This window comes from Artemia franciscana, chromosome 5 (assembly GCF_032884065.1).
Source record: "Artemia franciscana chromosome 5, ASM3288406v1, whole genome shotgun sequence".
Taxonomy (NCBI): Eukaryota; Metazoa; Arthropoda; class Branchiopoda; order Anostraca; family Artemiidae; genus Artemia; species Artemia franciscana.
In genome coordinates this window covers 2,493,774-2,513,281 of record NC_088867.1, presented here as the reverse complement: position 1 = coordinate 2,513,281, position 19,508 = coordinate 2,493,774, and the positions used below count along the sequence as shown (strand labels likewise).

Here is a 19,508-nt window from a genome sequence, read left to right as displayed (position 1 = left end):
TATATATCATGAAAAGAGAAATCACCTATGCAATAGCACAAAAAAAAAAAAAAAAAAAAAAAAAAAGAGACAGAAGGAGAAAAGGAAGACTGTTTTCCTAAATTAGTGATTAATATAGACCAGCACTTGAATGAGGCCTTAACCCTACTCATCCATACAATCACATAGGTCAGACAGCATAGCCATACACAATCAACCATAAAGAATAATCCATGGACAGGCAGCCATGTCGTCAATAAGTATAAGTCGTCATTTACCAAACAATAGAAAAAATAATATAGACAAATAATTCAGAGGCAACTACCAACACAAGGGCTCATCAGGAGAATACACTGGCCTATATAGGGTTTCGCCACTTTAAATTCTCTACCCAGCACAGTGTTGTGGCTACCACAGAATATCCATGGCATCCCCGTGTCAGGTATCACCCCCAAAATACATGCCTATGAAAGAAAAAAAAACAAACAGCAAATGTAAAACAACCAAGTAAAACCAAAACAAGCTTATCCTGTTAATATATCCCTCTTTTTAGCAACAATAGGTAAACTAAATATTATAAATTTACCCAATCCACAAATATTAACATATTGCAAAAAACCTGAATGAACTAAACAATTATAGAATTCATCTTTACCATGTGGCTAATTTTAAAAATCCGCTCAATTAGAAACACAATTCAAAATAAATGGCGCTGCGACAACATTTCTCGAACCTCCGAAATTAGTTGAAAATTTCTTTAAGTATTTCTAGATAATTCTTTTGATATTTATTTAAAAGTTCGTTATAATGAAAACTAAATTTTTTAAATTGTCAAGTTAATTTATTTGCAGAAAAACCTCTTGATATCAATTTTTGGCTTAAGATTTTACATCTATTTTTAAAATCAATATAATTACTACAAATCCTTGCATAACGAAGTAACTGCGAGAAAAACGCTGAATATGTGATATTTGAGTGTATATTACTTTCAGGGAATGGGAAACTAATCACTTCAAAATCAAAATCATCCGTTTTATTATACATTTTAAAACTTAATTTATTATTATCACAAATATTAATATTTAAATCTAAGAAATGATCTTCATGACCAGCGCCATGACTAGGCTCAATAATAAGCTCTGATGGATATATTTTTTTAGAAATATCAATGAAATCCTTACAATTTAAGACCAAAATATCATCTAAATATCTTTTATTATTTGACAAAGCATGTTTTAAATTAATTGGATTATTCTTATCCACCATATATTTATATTCTAGTTGACTTAAAAACAAGTCAGCTATAAATGGGCTGGCATTCCCCCCCATGGGAATTCCCACAATTTGCTTGTACAAATCACCCCCAAATCTTATATAAGTATTGTATAAAACAAATTCTAATAACTCAAAAATCATATAGACAGAAGGAGAAAGGGAAACTGTTTTCCTACTTTAGTAGTTAATATAGATAAGCACTTGAACGAAGCCTTAACCCTACTCATCCATCCAATTACATGGGTCAAAAAGCATAGCCATACATATTCAACCGCAAAGAACAGTCCATGGACAGGCAGTCCTGTCGTGAATAAGTATAATTCGTCAAATATAAGTCGTCCTATTTTGTTTATCTCTGTCCATTTTTTCTTCAATAAAACATATATTTTTCCCTTTCATTTAGTAAGAACTTTACTCCGTTGTTATTTATCTCTATCAATTTGACCTTTGATACAATAGATAAACATGATAAATTGCTGAACCAAAAGACTGTGTACCCTTGAAGACTACCCACCCTTACAGAATGTTATAACTTATGTAGGATAAATGAGAGCACCCTTAATTTCAGCAAACAAAAGGATATAATTTTCAAGACCCAGAAGATAAATTTATTTGAATATTCACAACCCCCCACGGCGCCGCGGCGAGTTTAGTGTACAATCAGACACAGTCGTGGGCAGAGCAAAAACAAGCCTCATGATAATACCCATTGCTACACACCTAATAGCCATTCAAATAAATATGTGATTAGCGCGGAGTTCAAAGATTGAATTTGCAGTTTTTAGACACAAGTATGAGCGTCTACTTTAGTTTAGTTGATTTTGGTAGTGAAAAAATGCAACCCGGATACCCAAAGGCATTACAACAATTTGAGGTGAAGAACGAAGTGAAGGCAGTTCAGGAAAAACATCAGTATACGCTTGACCAGTTGAATTTAGATGTGGAAAACCTTATTATGCCCAAAAAAGAAGAATGTTTAGCTATTACGAAAAGCTGTTTGGCAAATTGTATAAGTTTAGAACACGAAATTATGATACACCCACGAAAAAATAGTCGCAGGTATAATGACCCGTTTGCCAACAGTTTTACTAAGCAATATGGAATTCCAAGACCCAAGTGTTTAGGTGAAAAAGTTGTAAAAAATAAGATGAAAAGATGTGAATCTTTGGATTTAAAGCTGATTCAGAAAACAAAATCCCCTTCACTGAGGAGAAGACTAATGGAATTAAGAAGTTTAGTCACAAAAAAGAAGGCGACATTAACTTGTTCTAAACAAGGTATTATTTATATAGGTAAAATTCTAGTTAATTGACTTCTTGCTATCTCGGAAAGGGTTTAGGTTAGGAAAATGAAATTCTCAGGGATGGACCTACAGGCTAAAGTATGTCCCAGGAAGGTATTTTAAAGTACCCACCTCCACTCCTTCTCCCTCTAGAGGGCCCTGAAATTTGCATACATGACAGGTCTATGCCTATTGAAATTTTGACAAAACTAGATTTTACCTTAATTTTCAGTTACTAGTTGCTTTTTCTCTACATTTAGTTCTGAAACCCTTCTGATATAGCAAGAAGTCAATTAACTAGAATTTTACCATTTATATATACTTTTTTTATGCTCTTTCCTGATATAATAATCAAATCACTCGAAAAATTGACCCCCCAATATAGTCTTGTCTGTAGCCCTACGATATAGGTTAGTTCAAGACAAAAACAAACTTGAAACTGCATAGTTCTTACTTTATAATGCGAAGTTTGTTTATTGTTTTTATTGATCACATGATCATGTTTACTTTTATTTTTACCCGTATTCATAAATCATTTTAAAATAATAGCCTAGGCTATTCGATATCAACCCATCTAAATTTCTTTTACAATCAGACATCGGTCTAATGGTTTTGACAGGCAAGGAACCAATTAACAAACTATTATTATATTTAAAAAAAAAAAAACATGGTAAAAATTCTAGCTTCGTTACTTTTCACTATCTTGAAAAGGGGTTAGGTTATGAAAATGAAATTTTCAGTAATGAATCTTAGGTGAACGAAAACAACGAAAGATGAACGAAAAGAAGTTATACTAGAATTTTACCGTTTACGCATTATATTCTAAATTTTTTCACTTGTTGCGTTTTTAGAATCACTTTTTGCATACCATCCCCCCGCTAATGCCTACATAATACCTAAGGCTGTATGTAAAATTTTTCTCCTCAATATTTATTGTGCTAGTCTCTCATCAACAGTTGCTTTTCAATACAAACTTGAGAGCTTACCGTATTTGTTATTAATCAATAAATAAATAAAATACAGATTCAAGAAAATCACATTTATGAAGCTTTTTAGGCCTGTATTCAAGGATTAGCAGAAGAATGGTTGAGGTAGTCCAAGAACGGTTGAGACGACTCTGATAATCCAATAAATGTAAATCTAATAAATGCAATGAAAAAAAAAAGATTCTTATTAGCCCGTAGTGTTTAGTTCAGGGTAAATTTATGACAGTTCATATTATTGACTTACTAATAAAGTAAACATACCACTCGATGCCTTTTTTATGCTCTTTACGAATATAATAATCGCTTCTATTGCAAATTCAAGTTTAAGCACTTTTTAATCTCTTAAAAATGACGAATTTTCAATTAAAGTACGAGTTGTCGGTCGTTTTCGACAAAATAATACTACGTTTTCTCAGCGCCGTTTTCTTGGTCGTTTTCGAAAAAAAAACTACATTTTCTCAGTGCTGAAATCAAACAGTTCGTGGTAACGAACTGTAGTAAGGAGCGACCCGGCTCAATAGTAACGAAACTCTAAAAACCGGAATTTTGATGCTAAAACATATATCAAAAGAATCAGGTTTTCATGCTGATTTTAAATATATAAATTTCATCAAATTTAGTCTTTGTCATCAAAAGTTACGAGCCTGAAAAAATTTGCCTTATTTAAGAAAATAGGGGAAAACACCCCCTAAAAGTCACATAATCTTAACTAAAATCACACCATCGCATTCGGCGTATCAGAGAACCCTATAGCAAAATTTTCAAGCTCCTATCTACAAAAATGTGGAATTTCGTATTTTTTGCCAGAAGACAAATCACGGGTGCGTGTTTATTTATTTTATTTTTTTGTTTTTTTTTCGTTTCCCCAGGGGTCATCGTATCGACCAAGTCGTCCTAGAATGTCGCAAGAGGGCTCATACTAACGGAAATGAAAAGTTCTAGTTCCCTTTTTGAGTGACCAAAAAATTGGAGGGCACCTAGGCCCCCTCCCACGCTCATTTTTTCTCCAAAGTCAACAGATCAAAATTTTGAGATAGCCATTATGTTCCGCATAGTCAAAAACCATAATAACTATGTCTTTGGGAATGACTTACTCCCCCACAGTCCCTGGGGGAGGGGCTGCAAGTTACAAACTTCGACCAGTGTTTACATATAATAATGGTTATTGGGAAGTGTACAGTCGTTTTCAGGGGATTTTTTTTTGGTTTGGGGGTGGGGTTGAAGGGAGGGGGCTATGTGGGAGGATCTTTGCTTGGAGAAATATTTCATGGGGGAACAGAAATTCAATGAAAAGGGCGCAGGATTTTCTAAAATTACTATAAAAAAACAATGAAAAAATAAACATGGAAAAGTTTTTTCAATTGAAAGTAAAGAGTAGCATTGAAACTTAAAACGAACAGAGATTATTACGCATATGAGGGGTTCTAAAAATACTTCAGCGTAAAGAGCGAGGTATTTAGGAGGAGATAAATACCTCGCTCTTTATGCTATAGTATTTCTAGTAATTTCAACTATTCATTCTACGGCCTTTCTGATTCAGGGGTCATTCTTAAAGAATTGGGACAAAACTTACGATTTAGCGTAAAGAACGAGGTATTAACGAGGGTACAAACCCCCTCATACACATAATAAAAATTAAAGAATATAAAAGTTTGTTACGTAAGTTAACTCTTAAGTTACGTATATTTTTACTAATAAAAAAATTCGTTAAAAATTAAAATTTATAGTTGCCTTTTTATGCAACCGATAAATTGCATGTCAACTAGGCCTCCTTCCCCACCCCTTATTTCTCAAAATCGTCTGATCAAAACTAAGAGAAAGCCATTTAGCCAAAAAAGGAATTAATATGCAAATTTCATTTTAATAATTTATGCGTGGAGAGCCAAAATCAAACATGCATTAATTCAAAAACTTTCAGAAATTACATAAAAAAACTAGTTTTTTTAACTGAAAGTAAGGAGCGACATTAAAACTTAAAACGAACAGAAATTATTCCGTATATGAAATGGGTTGTCCCCTCCGCAATCCCTCGCTCTTTACGCTAAAGCTTTTAATTGTTTTAAAAAGCAGAATTGTGGCAAAGAGTCAAACTTTAGCGTATAGAGCAAGGGATTGCGGAGGGGACAACCCATTTCATATACGGAGTAATTTCTGTTCGTTTTAAGTTTTAATGTTGCTCCTTACTTTCAGTTAAAAAAACTAGTTTTTTTATGTAATTATTATAGCATACAAAAAGGCATCGAGTGGTAGGCCTATATTCACTTTATTGGTAAGCGAATAGTATGAACTGTTATAAATCTTCCGAGTTCAGAACAAGAATCTTGCACTAAGATTTAAAAAAATGAAAAAAGATTGGGTACATCAGTAAATGCTTTGGTACTTATCTATTAGCGAGGGTTTGGATTTACAGGTACGGGGTTGAAACAACTGAGACGCTTGGGAAATGGATAGGATATTAGTATACTTTGGGCTATATATTTGCATATTAAGGGGGGGGGGGTAAGTACAGGGGGGCTACATGCAAAATGTAACCTAACCTTACAAAAATACCAACTAAATATTTATTTTTATATAGCTTCCGTGCAGTTTTCCATTAAGCCAAAGCTAATTGTCTGGTTGCAGTGTTTTAACGCCATCTCGGTTTTCCGCCGCCATATGTTTTCCGCCACCTTTTAATTCAGGTAGGTCAGAATAGATATAGACAGAGACATAAGAACAGACATAGAAATAGACATAGTCATTTAGATAGACATAGATATAGACGAAACATATATAGACGAAAACATAGACATAGACTAACATAACCTGTCTATTACGACCCAGCTAATCATCTTGGTGATGCAAGATTTCCTGGGTGGCGTTAAAACGCCCAATTCAATTGTCTTCGTATACAAACAGCAATGTACCGGTCATTGTCTGATTTTATAGATGCAAATTCTCGAGTGTGTACTGGCTAACAGATAAGTTGGGATACTTGTTAAATATCCCAACCCCACTTGAGTTTTTGGTCTGTCTGATCTGGCAAAAACCGGTTTTTCTGTCTGTAGTAGGTTATGATTAGCTTAGTCTCATTGACAAAAACTACGATGAATGTATATTTTTATTAGGTATTTGATATATATGAGGTGATAAGGCCTTTAACATAATGCGTTCTGGGCAGCCTGCTCTCCTTAATTTTCGTCTGTGGTTTCCATCACTTTGTTTCTAAAGTATTATATTTCCATCATATGTTGGTATATTTCATTATGACTAACCTAACTTCACTTCTCGAGTGGGGTCGGGATGTTTAACAAGTACCGCTTTTCTTTATTTTCTGGAAAACAGAAAGTGTGGATTGCGTTAAATTTGGTAAAATTCTATTTTAGGGGCTTTTTTACATTCAATCTCATGCGTATACTCTTTCCCTACTTATAAGATTTGAAAAACTAGGAAAATAGGTCGCAGCTATAGAAGAGGTCACAGCTATAGAAATAGAAAAAAAAAAGAATAGAGGGCAGATAGTGCAAAAATCCACGGTTTTGTTGTTAAGGCTGATCTAGACCATGTATTTAAGATGAAATTTTGTTGTTGAAAATGGAAATTGGGGATAGACTTTCTATATAGATAACTTCGAAGACCACACTGCCTTTCCATGACAAAAGTAAAACTGACCGCATTTTTAGAATTTGTTCTCCAAAATTCATTGAGGAGGAATTATTGTTGCTAAAAGAGATTTTAATAAGTAACCATTATCCGGGTCGGTTAATTGACCAGACTTTTTCGAAAAGAAGGAAAAAATTTCTAGAATGTTCTGACGATATTCTGGAAACAACAGAAAAGAAAGATATTTTTTGTTCTCTACCATATGTTCCAGGTTTGAGTGAAAAACTTGAAAGAATTTTACAAAATAATGGCTTAAAGGTAGCTTTAAGAGGTAGTAATACTTTGGCTAGTTTTTTTTTAAATTCTGGAAAGGATCGGACTTCCGTAGAGCAACAAAGTGGGGTTTATAAAATCCCATGTACTTGTGGAAGCTCTTATGTGGGACGTACTAACCAGAATTTAAAAACGAGATTGCTACAACATCATAATTCTATTTCATCGTCTTTAAAAAGCAAAATACCAAACCTGAAGATTTCACGTCAGCCCTCTCGGAGCATATCTTTAATTTTCCAAATCATTTTATTTTGTTTGAAAATGTTTCTTTGATTTCTAGGGACCAAGGTTTAAAGCAAATTTTCAGGGAAACAATCGAAATTAAAAAAATTCTATTCAAGAATAATTCCATAAACAGAGATACAGGTGAATTTGGATTGAACTCAATTTATGATAATTTACTGAGGTCAAATAAAGTAAATATCACCTAACCTAAGAGCTATGACCTCTGTCCACGTAATATGTCAGATAATTCTAATGAACCGGAACCGAAAAGGTCAAAGAGATTTGCCTCCGCTGTTGCATTGAAAAAAATAAGAGCAATAAACTATGTGTAATTAGTTTATTAGGTATAAATTTTGTTTATTTTTATTCATGTCTTTTAGTTTTACTGCTGATGATGAACACTGTATATGCGTTCGAAATATCCAGTTAAATAATTTTATATGTATTCACTGTCAATAAAAAGGTATCATCCCTATTTTGAACTGTTTTACTTTCGTCACGGACTTTCTAATTCTACTCAAAAATCGGTAGTAATCTGGGGTGTTGTCTTTTAATGGTCTACTGTCCAAGAGTCGAAGCTCGACTTAAAGCCGAATTTTTTTTCATCTCAGAGTGTAAAGCAAGGGGGACCCGTCTTCACTGGAACATAGTGATAAATCACTAAGGGTGGCAACCCTGATGAGAAGCAGGAAACCACTTTTCTAGGTAAACAGTACTTTCAGCAATGGATTCACAATCTAAAAGAGTCGGGGTCTCAAACATTCGTCTCTAGCTCTTGCTTTTAAGGCTTTCTTTTACAGGAATGTATAAAAATTACGGCACTTTTCCTTGTTGATAGATCATTCATCCATCCATCTTGGGGCAAAAAAAAAACTAAGGTATATGGTTATAAGACTCTAGGGACGATCGAGATTGCTAGGTTGACTCATGGCGGGCAATGTTGAGTGGACTTGTATGCAAAGGGGGGCTTGTTTCTCCTTTCTGTCTTCTTCTTTTTTTTTTTTAATGTGTTTGTGCTGTTGCATTGGTGATTTCTCTTTTCGTTATATATGCATATATATATATATATATATATATATATATATATATATATATATATATATATATATCATGAAAAGAGAAAGCACCAATGCAACAGCACAAACACAAAAAAAAGAAAAAAAAGAGAGAGACAGAAGGAGAAAAGGAAGACTGTTTTCCTAAATTAGTGATTAATATAGACCAGCACTTGAATGAGGCCTTAACCCTACTCATCCATACAATCACATAGGTCAAACAGCATAGCCACACACAATCAACCATAAAGAATAATCCATGGACAGGCAGTCATGTCGTCAATAAGTATAAGTCGTCATTTACCAAACAATAGAAAAAATAATATAGACAAATCCCTTAAAGGGGTCCATCATGAAACTGATACCTTGATTTGCCCCTTTTATTCTGTTCCAGGCTTGTTCTAGTTCAAAATTAGTCTGCAAATCCCGAACTCTTAAGGTTTCTACCGAACTTTTATATGATAAATTTGAGAAAAGTCCTGTTAAGTGGACATGTTATGCAGTATGGCTTTGTGTTAGGCTATTTTATTATATAAAGTAATTTTTAGTATCCAACATCCTTATTAAAACCACTAGTATATTTTAAGTTGCTTGATAATATAATTGTTAGGCAAAATAGTCGAAAAAATAATTTTTATATCAATATACTTCTTGGTCTCAATCTCAACCATAAGGCCAGCTGTGTATTGCCTAACCCCGAGCGTGGGCATTTACAATCGAAAATCCATCTGATTGTCGTCAAATTTATCAATGGAACTATTAAAAAAGGTATGCAATACAGATCCATATTGAAATAGAAACGAAATGTTAAGTATTTATGAATTTAGTAATCTGGAACTAATAATACTTTCCATGACAAATCTACTTATTTAATATTTCTGGTTAGTAATTACTTAACACCAAGTTAACAATGTACAAGTGAGGCAAGTGCGTCCAAATAGTAAGCCCCAAAAAGGACAGGTACTTGCCTCCCCCTATATTATTTGTCCCTTCCCTTTAATTTTGAAAAAAGCTTATTTTCATTTAAAAGGAATTTCTTGTATTTTCATTTTTTTAAATGAAAATCAATTCAATTGCCTCCCTTAAATTTTGAAAAATACATTTGCTCCCTTCTATGTTTTTTAGATCCGGCGCGAGGGGTCAAAATATGTTAATATAAATAATTTTAGAGAGCTACTAACCCAGCGTGGGGTTGTTTTTATAGTTTAAAATGGGACACCTAAAGCTATGTTTTTGTCTCAAGAAAGGTTTAATTAGAAATTTTTTACCAATAACCACATCAAAAGAATTGCATTTTAATGCTGATTTTAAATATATAAGTTTCGTCAAGTTTAATCTTACCCATCAAAAGTTACGAGCCTGAGAAAATTTGCATTATTTTAGAAAATAGGGGGAAACAACCCCTAAAAGTCATATAATCTTAACGGAAGTCACACCATCAGATTCAGCGTATCAGAGAACCCTGTTGTAGAAGTTTCAAGCTCCTATCTACAAAAATGTGGAATTCTGTATTTTTTGCCAGAAGGCAGATCACGGATGCGTGTTTATTTGTTTGTATGATTTTTTGTTGTTGTTTTTTATCAGGGGTGATCCGTATCGACCCATTGGTCCTAGTACCTTGCGAGAGGGCTCATTCTAACGAAAATAAAAGTTCTAGTGCCGTTTTTAAGTGACCAAAAATTGGAGGGCACCTAGGCCCCCTCCCATGCTAAATGTTTTTCCAAAGTCTCCGGATCAAAATTCTGAGATGACCATTTTATTCAGCGTAGTTAAATAACCTTATAACTATGTCTTTGGGGACACTTACTCCCCCACAGTCCCCGTGGGAGGGGCCACAAGTTACAAACTTTGACCAGTGCTTACATGTAGTAATGGTTATTTGGAAGTGTACAGAAGTTTTCTGGGGCATTTTTAGGTTGGGGTGGGTTGAGAAGAGGGGGATATGTTGGGGGAACTTTCCTTGGAGGAATTTGTCTTGGGGGAAGAAAAGTTTCATAAAGGGAGCACAGGATTTTCTAGTATTATTTAAAAAATAACAATGAAAAAATAAATATGAAAAAGTTTTTTTCAACTGAAAGTAAGGAGAAGCATTAAAACTTAAAACGAACAGAAATTATTACACATATGATGGGCTCATCTCCTCCTAATACCTCGCTCTTTATGCTAAAGCATTTTTAGTAATTTCAACTATTTATTCTATGGCTTTTGTGATTCAGGGGTCATTCTTAAGAAATTGGGACAAAATTTAAGCTTTAGGGTAAAGAGTGAGGTACTGATAAGGTGGGTGAACCCCTTCATATGTGTAATAAAAACATGAGCATACAGAAGTTCTTTACGCAAGCTAATTTGTAAGTTATGTACATCTTTTACTATTAAAAACATTCGTAAAAATTGAAAGTTTTAGTTGCCTTTTTAAGTAACCGAAAGATCGGAAGGCAACTAGGCCTCCTCCCCCTCTTCTTTTTTCTCAAAATCATTCGATCAAAATTATGAGAAAGCCAATTAGCCGAAACAAATAAATATGCAAATTTCGTTTTAATTATTCATCTGTGGAGAGCCAAAATCAAAACATGCATTGATTCAAAAACGTTCAGAAATTAAATAAAAAACAAGTTTTTTTAACGGAAAGTAAGGAGCGGCATTAAAACTTAAAACGAACAGAAATTACTTCGTATATGAAAGGGGCTTCTTCCTCATCAACGCCCCACTCTTTACGCTAAAGTTTGTATTGTTTTAAAAAAGTAGAGTTAAGAGAAAGAGTCAAACTTTAGCGTAAAGAGTGGGGCGTCGATGAGGAAGCAGCCCCATTCATATGCGAAGTAATTTCTGTTCGTTTTAAGTTTTAATGTCGCCCCTAACTTTCCGTTAAAGAAAACTTGTTTTTTTTTATATTTAATAACAGAATAAGCTTAAAAGAGTACATCAAAAGTAACCAGCGTAAATGAAGTTCCTCAATCCCTAAGATCACATCCGATTTTTTAAGTCTTTCACTACGAAAATATGAAATATCGTATTTTTACTGTCACGAGTGGTCACAATCAAAAAGTGGTCATCAAAGTGGTCATCACGAGTGGTATCAATCAAAAAGCTTGTGGTTACGAAGTGTAAGTAAACAGCGACCCGACTCAATAGTGACCAAAATTAAAAACGGAATTTTGGTATCAATAGATATATCCAAAGAATCCGCTTATTATGCTGATTTTAAATATATAAGTTTTACCAAGTTTAGTCTTATTCATTAACAACTACGAGCCTGACAAAATTTGCCTTAATTTCGGAAGAAGGGGCAACACTCATTAAAAGTCACTAAATTTCAATAGAAATCACACCATCAGATTCAGCTTATCAGAAAACCCTTTTAAAGAGGTTTCAAGCTCCTATCTGCAAAAATGTGGAATTTTGTATTTTTTTGCCAGAAAAAGATCACGGATGTGTGTTTATTTATTAGGATATTTTTTTCCAGGGGTTCTTTTATCCGGTGGTCCTAGGATATCGTGAGGAGGCTCCTTCGAGCGGGCATTAAAAGACAAAAACGATTGGAGGGCAACTAAGCCCCTACCCCGCCCCTTTTTCCAAAATCGCCCCATCAAAATTTTGAGACTGTAATTTTGTTTATCATACTTAAAAGGCCCAATAACTATGCCTTTGCATATAACATGACCTCTCCCCTGACAGCCAAGGTGAAAGGTCTTTAAGTTATAAAAATTTGCCCATTGTTTACACATAGTATTTGTTATTGGAAAGTATACATACATTTTCGGGTGGGAGGAGGGTGAATTTTCTGCTGGAGGTTTTTCCATGGGGGAATTTCCCATGGGGAGGGAAGTTACCAGAGGGTGAACTTGTCAGGGGAAATTATGCACTGGGAGAATTTTCCAGAATTCCTATACACAATTCTTTTTACATGTCTTGCTTTCTCTTTTCTTGCTTTCTCAATTTTACGCTTGCTGTTGTTAAGGGTTTTTGTCCGGGGTAAATTTTCACCGGGATTGAATTGTCTAGAGGATATTTCCGTGTGAAGGAAGATTTCTCTGTGGAAGTGGGGCCAGATTTCCTGGCATCATTTAAAAAACGATCAGAAATTAATTACAAAAACCAGTTTTTCAAGTGAAAGTAAGGACCAACATTAAAACTTAAAACAAACAGAAATTATTACCTGTATAAAGGGGATTGCCACCTCCTCGACACCTTGCTCTTTACGCTAAAGTTGGAACTTTGTCCCAATTCCTTAAGATCGACTCCTGAAACACAGGGGTTTTCAATTAGAACAATAAGAAGCTTTTTTTAAAAGTACCAAAAAATTTTAACGTAAAAATTAAGGCATTAAGGAGGGGCCAATGCTCTTCATTTACGTGATAATATATGTCCTTTTTAATATTAATGTTGTCCCTTACTTTACTTGAAAAAAACTTTTTAAAAAAAAATTAAATTACCTTAAGAATCAAAATTTGGTAAAGGTATAAGGCCCACAACATTCTTTAAGGGCCTCATTTGTGCTGTAAATGTTTTTCTGAATGTTTAACTTCGATAGATCTTGTCAGAAAATTCAAAAATATTCGGAAAAAGGTGACCAACTATAAAAAAATCTTATAAAGGCCATAAAAAATCAACTATAGTAAAAGAATTACTATTGGAATAAATGTGCTCTTTTGATAGGCTATATCGTTTCGCTTACATCTTTACTTTTTTGAAAGAGAGGTCACAATATATGGAAATATTTAGGGTACTTAGATTAGTAAAAATTTTAATATATTCAGACAATTATCTTCAATTTTTCTCATCGGGAACTATATCTATAAAGGAATTCGCTACCTAATCCTTTATTTATCAGGATGCCTGTTACGATTCAAATAGTAGGGTATGCTCCTATTTTAAGGGGTGGGAAAAACCCACGCCTCAAATTTGGAGCAACTTGTTTTTTAAAGTTAAATTACCTTAAGAATCAAAATTTGGTAAAGGTATGAGGCTCATAATATTCTTTAAGGGGCTCATTTGTGCTGTAAGTGTTTTTTCTAAATGTTTTACTTCGATAGATTTTGTCGAAAAATTCAAAAATATTCGGAAAAGGGGGACCAAGTATAAAAAAATTATTAAAAATCAACAATAGTAAAATAACTACTATTGGAATAAGTGTTCTCTTTTGATAGGCTATATCGTTTTGCTTACAATCTTTACTTTTATGAAAGAGAGGTCATCTTATATAGAAATATTTAGGCTACTCAGATAAGTAAAAATATTAATATATTCACACAATTATCTTCAATTTTCCTCATCCGGAGACCGGAACTATATCTATAAAGGAATTTGCTACATAAACCTTTATTTATAAGGATGCCTGTTACAATTCTAAGAAGGGTATGCTCCTATTTTCAGAGGTGGGAAGAACCCACCCCTCAATTTTGGAGCAATACAAAAATTGTACAATTGAAATTGAGATATTTTAGTTTCCTTCTTCGAATTATTTGAAGAATTTCATGGCAGTTTATACAATTGTACGCATAAAAAGTTGGCTAAGAAACAAATCCAATGTAAAGATGTTTTAAAAATCTAAGTTATTAAATTTTTGATATTAAAACATTTTATTCCATCTGAAATCTTTTTTTAGCCACGAATACATTTTAAGTTGCTGAAACTTCGGACAAATTCGTTTGATTATGATGATATTTTTCACTACAGCTATTAAAATATATTCACCGTGTCAATATAGATTTTATTTACTGGTAAAATGTTAAATATTTATAAAATCAATAATCTAGGGTTAAAAACAGTCCAATTTTCTATCAGTGATTTATTTGTTCAGTCAACTTTTTTTTTAGGCAATTCCCTACTACCAAGTCTTCATTACGGAGTCAAGCAACGGTGTCCAGTGCCAGTTAGGAGGAGGATACTCGCCCCCTAAGTATTTTACCCCCTCCCTTGGATTTTGACGAATACTGTTTTCTGGTATTTTCATCGAAAAATTGAAAAACGCGAAAATTGAAAAATGGGTTTTTGAAACACAATGCCCCTCCACCCAATGTTTCGTGAATTTAACCACCGGTTCAAATGTGTTAACTAACAATGCTATGGAGGTCCTGAAGTGACGTAGGATTAATTCATTTTCTTATAAATTGGAACCCTATAGCTGCGTTTTGTCTAGATTTTAATGAGATGACTTACCGAAACGCTTTTTGAAATTCAATTAAATAACCTCACCTGAATATGGTTTGACAACCTATCTTTTTTTAAATATATATAGAAATAATTAATATCTAATGAATAATTATGTTATCAAACTCAAGTTACGCAATTTTACATTTTTTATCGTCGTGGGGAGTTTTATATGTCGTTTTCGTCACAGTAGGAGTAGGCTAATCTTATCTAAGCATTGGCTTTGTATTGTCGGGTGGACTCCCATTCGAAAAAAGAGTTCTAGGGCCTTTTTCAATACCAAAAATGATTGGAGACAATACAACCCCTCCTACCCTATTTTGTAGCCATAGGTTCAGTCATTTCCAAAAATCCTAACTTCAAAATTTCAAAAGAGCCATAATAATTAAAAATGTCAAAATACGTTAAAAAAAAATCTCCAAAGTTAACAGAACCCATGCACCACCCAGACAAGGGTTCAAAGTTATTATTGTTATTTTTTAATATCGGTGGTAAAAACAATTTGATTCTGTGTCTTTCTGTGAGAGAAACGCTTTACGTTACCACTGAAACGCTTTACTAACAATTGTCTGCAATATTATTTATTGTAAAACCCGAGTAAATAACGCATATAATGGATAACCAAGAACTAAAAAGAAAAATAGAAAAAACTTGACACTGGCTTCAAAATATTGTAAGTACAGATCATCTTTCAATAGGTAGCAAGAAGCACTTCGTCATTGGGACTGTCTAATTTTGGTTGAACCTGTCAAGGCTTTCTTGTGCAAATCTTCTGGTCGTTGAAGGTAGTTATTTCACCTTCACCCACCAGAAGATTTGCACCAGCATGATCTGCAATAATTTTCACTATGATCTGGCACCATTTTGAGGTAAGCTGAAAACCACAGTCTCAGCAAGAAAGCCTGGACAGGTTCAACAAAATTGTTGAACTTTGTCTTTGGGACTGTCTAATTTGTGGTGGCTTCCCCTAATCGTGCAGGTCATATTGAGAATTATTTCGGAAAATACTGGTGCAAACCTTTTGGTGGTTGAAGGTAGTTATTTCACCTTCACCAACCAGAAGATTTGCACCAGTATGATCTGCAATAAGTTTTACTATGATCTGGCACCATTTTGAGGTAAGCTGCAAACCACACTCTCAGCAAGAAAGCTTTGACAAGTTCAACAAAAATTGTCGAACTTTGCCATTGGAACTGTCAAATTTTGGTTGAATCTGTCGAGGCTTTCTTGCTGAGACTGTGGTAGCGGCTTACCCCTGATCGTGCAGGTCATACTGAGACTTATTTCGGAAAATATTGGTGCAAATCTTCTGGTGGTTGAAGGTAGTTATTTCACCTTCACCCACCAGAAGATTTGCACCAGTATGATATGGTATAAGTTTTACTATGATCTGGCACCATTTTGAGGTAAGCTGCCACCACACTCTCAGCAAGAAAGCCTTGACAGGTTCAACAAAAATTGTTGAACTTCGCCACTGGAACTGTCTAATTTTGGTTGAACCTGTCAAGGCTTCCTTGCTGAGACTGTGGTGGCGGCTTACCCCTAATTGTGTAGGTCATACTGAGACTTATCGCACAAGTATGATGTGCAATAAGTTTCACTATGATCTGGCACCATTTTGAGGTAAGCTGCCACCACACTCTCATCAAGAAAGCCTTGACAGATTCAACAAAAATTGTTGAACTTCGCCATTGGAACTGTCTAATTTTGGTTGAACCTGTCAAGGCTTTCTTGGTGAGACTGTAGTGGCGGCTTACTCCTAATCGTGCAGGTTATAATGAGACTTATTGCGGGAAATACTGGCACAAATCTTCTGGTGGTTGAAGGCAGTTATTACACCTTCACCCACCAGAAGATCTGCCCAAGTATGATCTGCAATAAGTTTCACTATGATCTGGCACCATTTTGAAGTAAGCTGCCACCACAGTCTCAGCAAGAAAGCCTTGACAGGTTGAGCCAAAATTTAAAAATTCCAATGACGAAGTACTACTTGCTATTCTTACCTATTGATGCTGTATGTTTTTTGAAATAAGGATCAAGATGTTAGATAATTTGCAGTTTTAAGAGGTGTTACCTGATCAAAGGTCTTTTCTAATGACAATAAGATATTGGTATCTATTTATCTATTGGTATTAAAAGTCCAATTTTTAGAGTTTCGGTTACTATTGTGCCGGGTCGCTCCTTACTTAGAGTTCGTTACCACAAACGGTTTGATATATCATCATTGAAAAAAAATCAAATATCTTAAAAAAAATTGAGTAATTTTTTTAATTTCGAGTAAAACTTGAATTTTTTTTAAATTCAGCTTCAAATTTTTTCACGCCAATTCCACTTTTTTATGGTTGAAATAGAGGTGTGGGTGTTAACTAAGCAAAAAGAAAACAAAAACAGGAATTGTTTAAAAAAATACTTCACATTCTTGGTAAAGTTCTTCGAATTATGGGATTTATTGAGAGGAGGGCATACTTAGGAAGGCAGACAATGAGTAGAGATGCTAACAGGTTTGAACCTTCCCCCCTTCCCTCAAATTTTAATCTGACTAAAATGCCTATAAACAAATTTTCGATACGTTTTCTTAAGTCTTTTATGGGCTTCATGGGTTTTCTAGGGTACATCCTTGTGCAGGCACGCATCCCCGGGAGGTAGGCTACAGGGTTTGTAGCCCACCCCTCCTCAAGAAGAAAATTACATTCTGTTTTAAAATCTTATTTAGTCTGCCGGTTTTATCATTCATTCCTTAGTCCTTACTCAAAATTTACATTCAAAGAGCTAAAATCAACTTAAATTAATGCCTTAATATACTTTTTTTTCTAAGGAATGTTTTAACATTTCGGTTGGTTGGCACAGGGACCCCGATCATCCCCCCACTCCTAATTATTTTCTAAGTGCAATGCTGTCCCTGTGTATGTGCATGCTACAAGTGCTTCTGCATTATTTTATTAGTTACGCCAGTGCCAACGGCATATCGTCTTTTTTGTTGCTAAAGTTCTTAAATAATATTTTACCTAATTCCCCTACTGTTTGCAGCGCATGAAGTTTTTCATTCCTAGATTTAGGAACTAAGTCGGGATTAAATTTTATTGTGGCAATCCCCCATGGAATCTGGCAAATTATGCAAAATACTTTGAACTTGCAGAATATTGAAATTTTGGAGACAGGAACCAAAAGCTCCTCCCTATGTAAAAACGCTGTAGGAGTTGATGCGGGAAAATTTTATACTCAAATTGTGCTTTTTTGTATAGTTAGGCTACTCGTATTCTTTTACTATCAGTAAAGGTAGGATTTGAAAAAGAGGATGTGAAAAGTTTCAGTTATTATACATTTTACTGAAACGGCTGTAACATTAAAATTAGATGAGTCATAATGTTTCTTTTAAATTTAATTTTTTTTTTACTAAAATGAATGCCAATCAAAGATCAAAATTTTAAAACAGAAGTGTTCGTAAATTTAGCTGTTAATTGACTGAAGACTTTTTACAATCTAAGATGTGTCCTGTTAATAGTTACAAGTATTTTATTTACCAATTCCCTTTCAAAACATTTAAATGATTTGTCACTAAGTCAAGTACGATTATGATTTTGACACCTGTCCTCAAAAGATGCCAGTTTTATATAATATGGTGGTTTTTCAAAATTGGACTGTAATTAGGTCAAGTGAGATTGAATTCAGTGTCTCATCTAAAGCAAAATATCCCCTTTTTCTGGGGAGAAATCCAACCTAACGACGAGGAATTTTAAAGAAAGTTGATGTGAAAAAAGGGAAAATTGAATCGAAAAGTGGAAGCACTGATGGTACCGTGAATGTCTGAAATCTTGTTAATGTCGACATTCCTTTGAATGTCGATATTAATGTCGACATTAACGTCGAAATTAACGTCGACATTAATGTCGACTAATGAATGTTCAGAATTCCTTTTTATCTGCTTAGATTCAATTAGTTTTGCGAGTCAGTTTTTTCAATCTTATGCAAGCTATGATTGTAAAAGTTAACATTAGATTAGATTTTGCTAGGTTAGGTTAAATTTGGTTATGAATAAACGGATTAAAAACCTAATCTAAGTTAACCAAATCTAACCTCACCTGCCATCATCAAACCTTGCATTAAATTGAAAAGTTGACTGGCAACGCTGACTGAATCTAAGAAGAAAAAAATATAATTCGGAAGTTCAACGGTGAATGTCGATACTCGTCAATTTTGAAACATTTACGGTAACATATATACACTACGATGTAGGTATATTTTGATTAAATATTTCAGTTGGTATTTTGGTTGGTTAGAAACCATTTCAGAGATTCTTTCAGAAATACTGAAAGCGTCCCTTCGAGCCTGCATATTTGTATGGACTGTTCTTCTAGCGGCCATCTGGAATAACGAAAAAGTCCCGAAAGATTGGACCAGAGGTATACTGGTCAAACTCTTCAAGGAACGCGATGCACAAATTTGTGACAATTGGAGGGGCATCAACTTGACATCTGTGCCTCGTAAAATACTAGCCTCAGTTATGTTACAACTCCTAAGAGCAGCCATAGACTCACACCTCAGGGAAGAGCAATACGGGTTCTGACCTGGTAGGTCTTCCTCTGGTCTTATTTTCATTCTTATACTAATGGTAGAAGAGTCCAGAGAATGGAACAAAAAGCT

At 34.2% G+C, this 19,508-nt stretch overlaps 1 protein-coding gene across 1 annotated transcript in view; it reads left to right on the top strand.

Moving 5' to 3' along the window:
* The first annotated feature begins 1,936 nt into the window (after positions 1-1,936).
* Positions 1,937-19,508, top strand: part of LOC136026871 (rho guanine nucleotide exchange factor 10-like) — a 254,534-nt gene continuing 236,962 nt past the window's right edge. Inside the window, exon 1 of the mRNA XM_065703651.1 lies at positions 1,937-2,531. Within this exon, the coding sequence (XP_065559723.1) occupies positions 2,048-2,531 (484 nt within the window). The 5' untranslated portion in view covers positions 1,937-2,047. The remainder of the gene's footprint in view (positions 2,532-19,508) is intronic.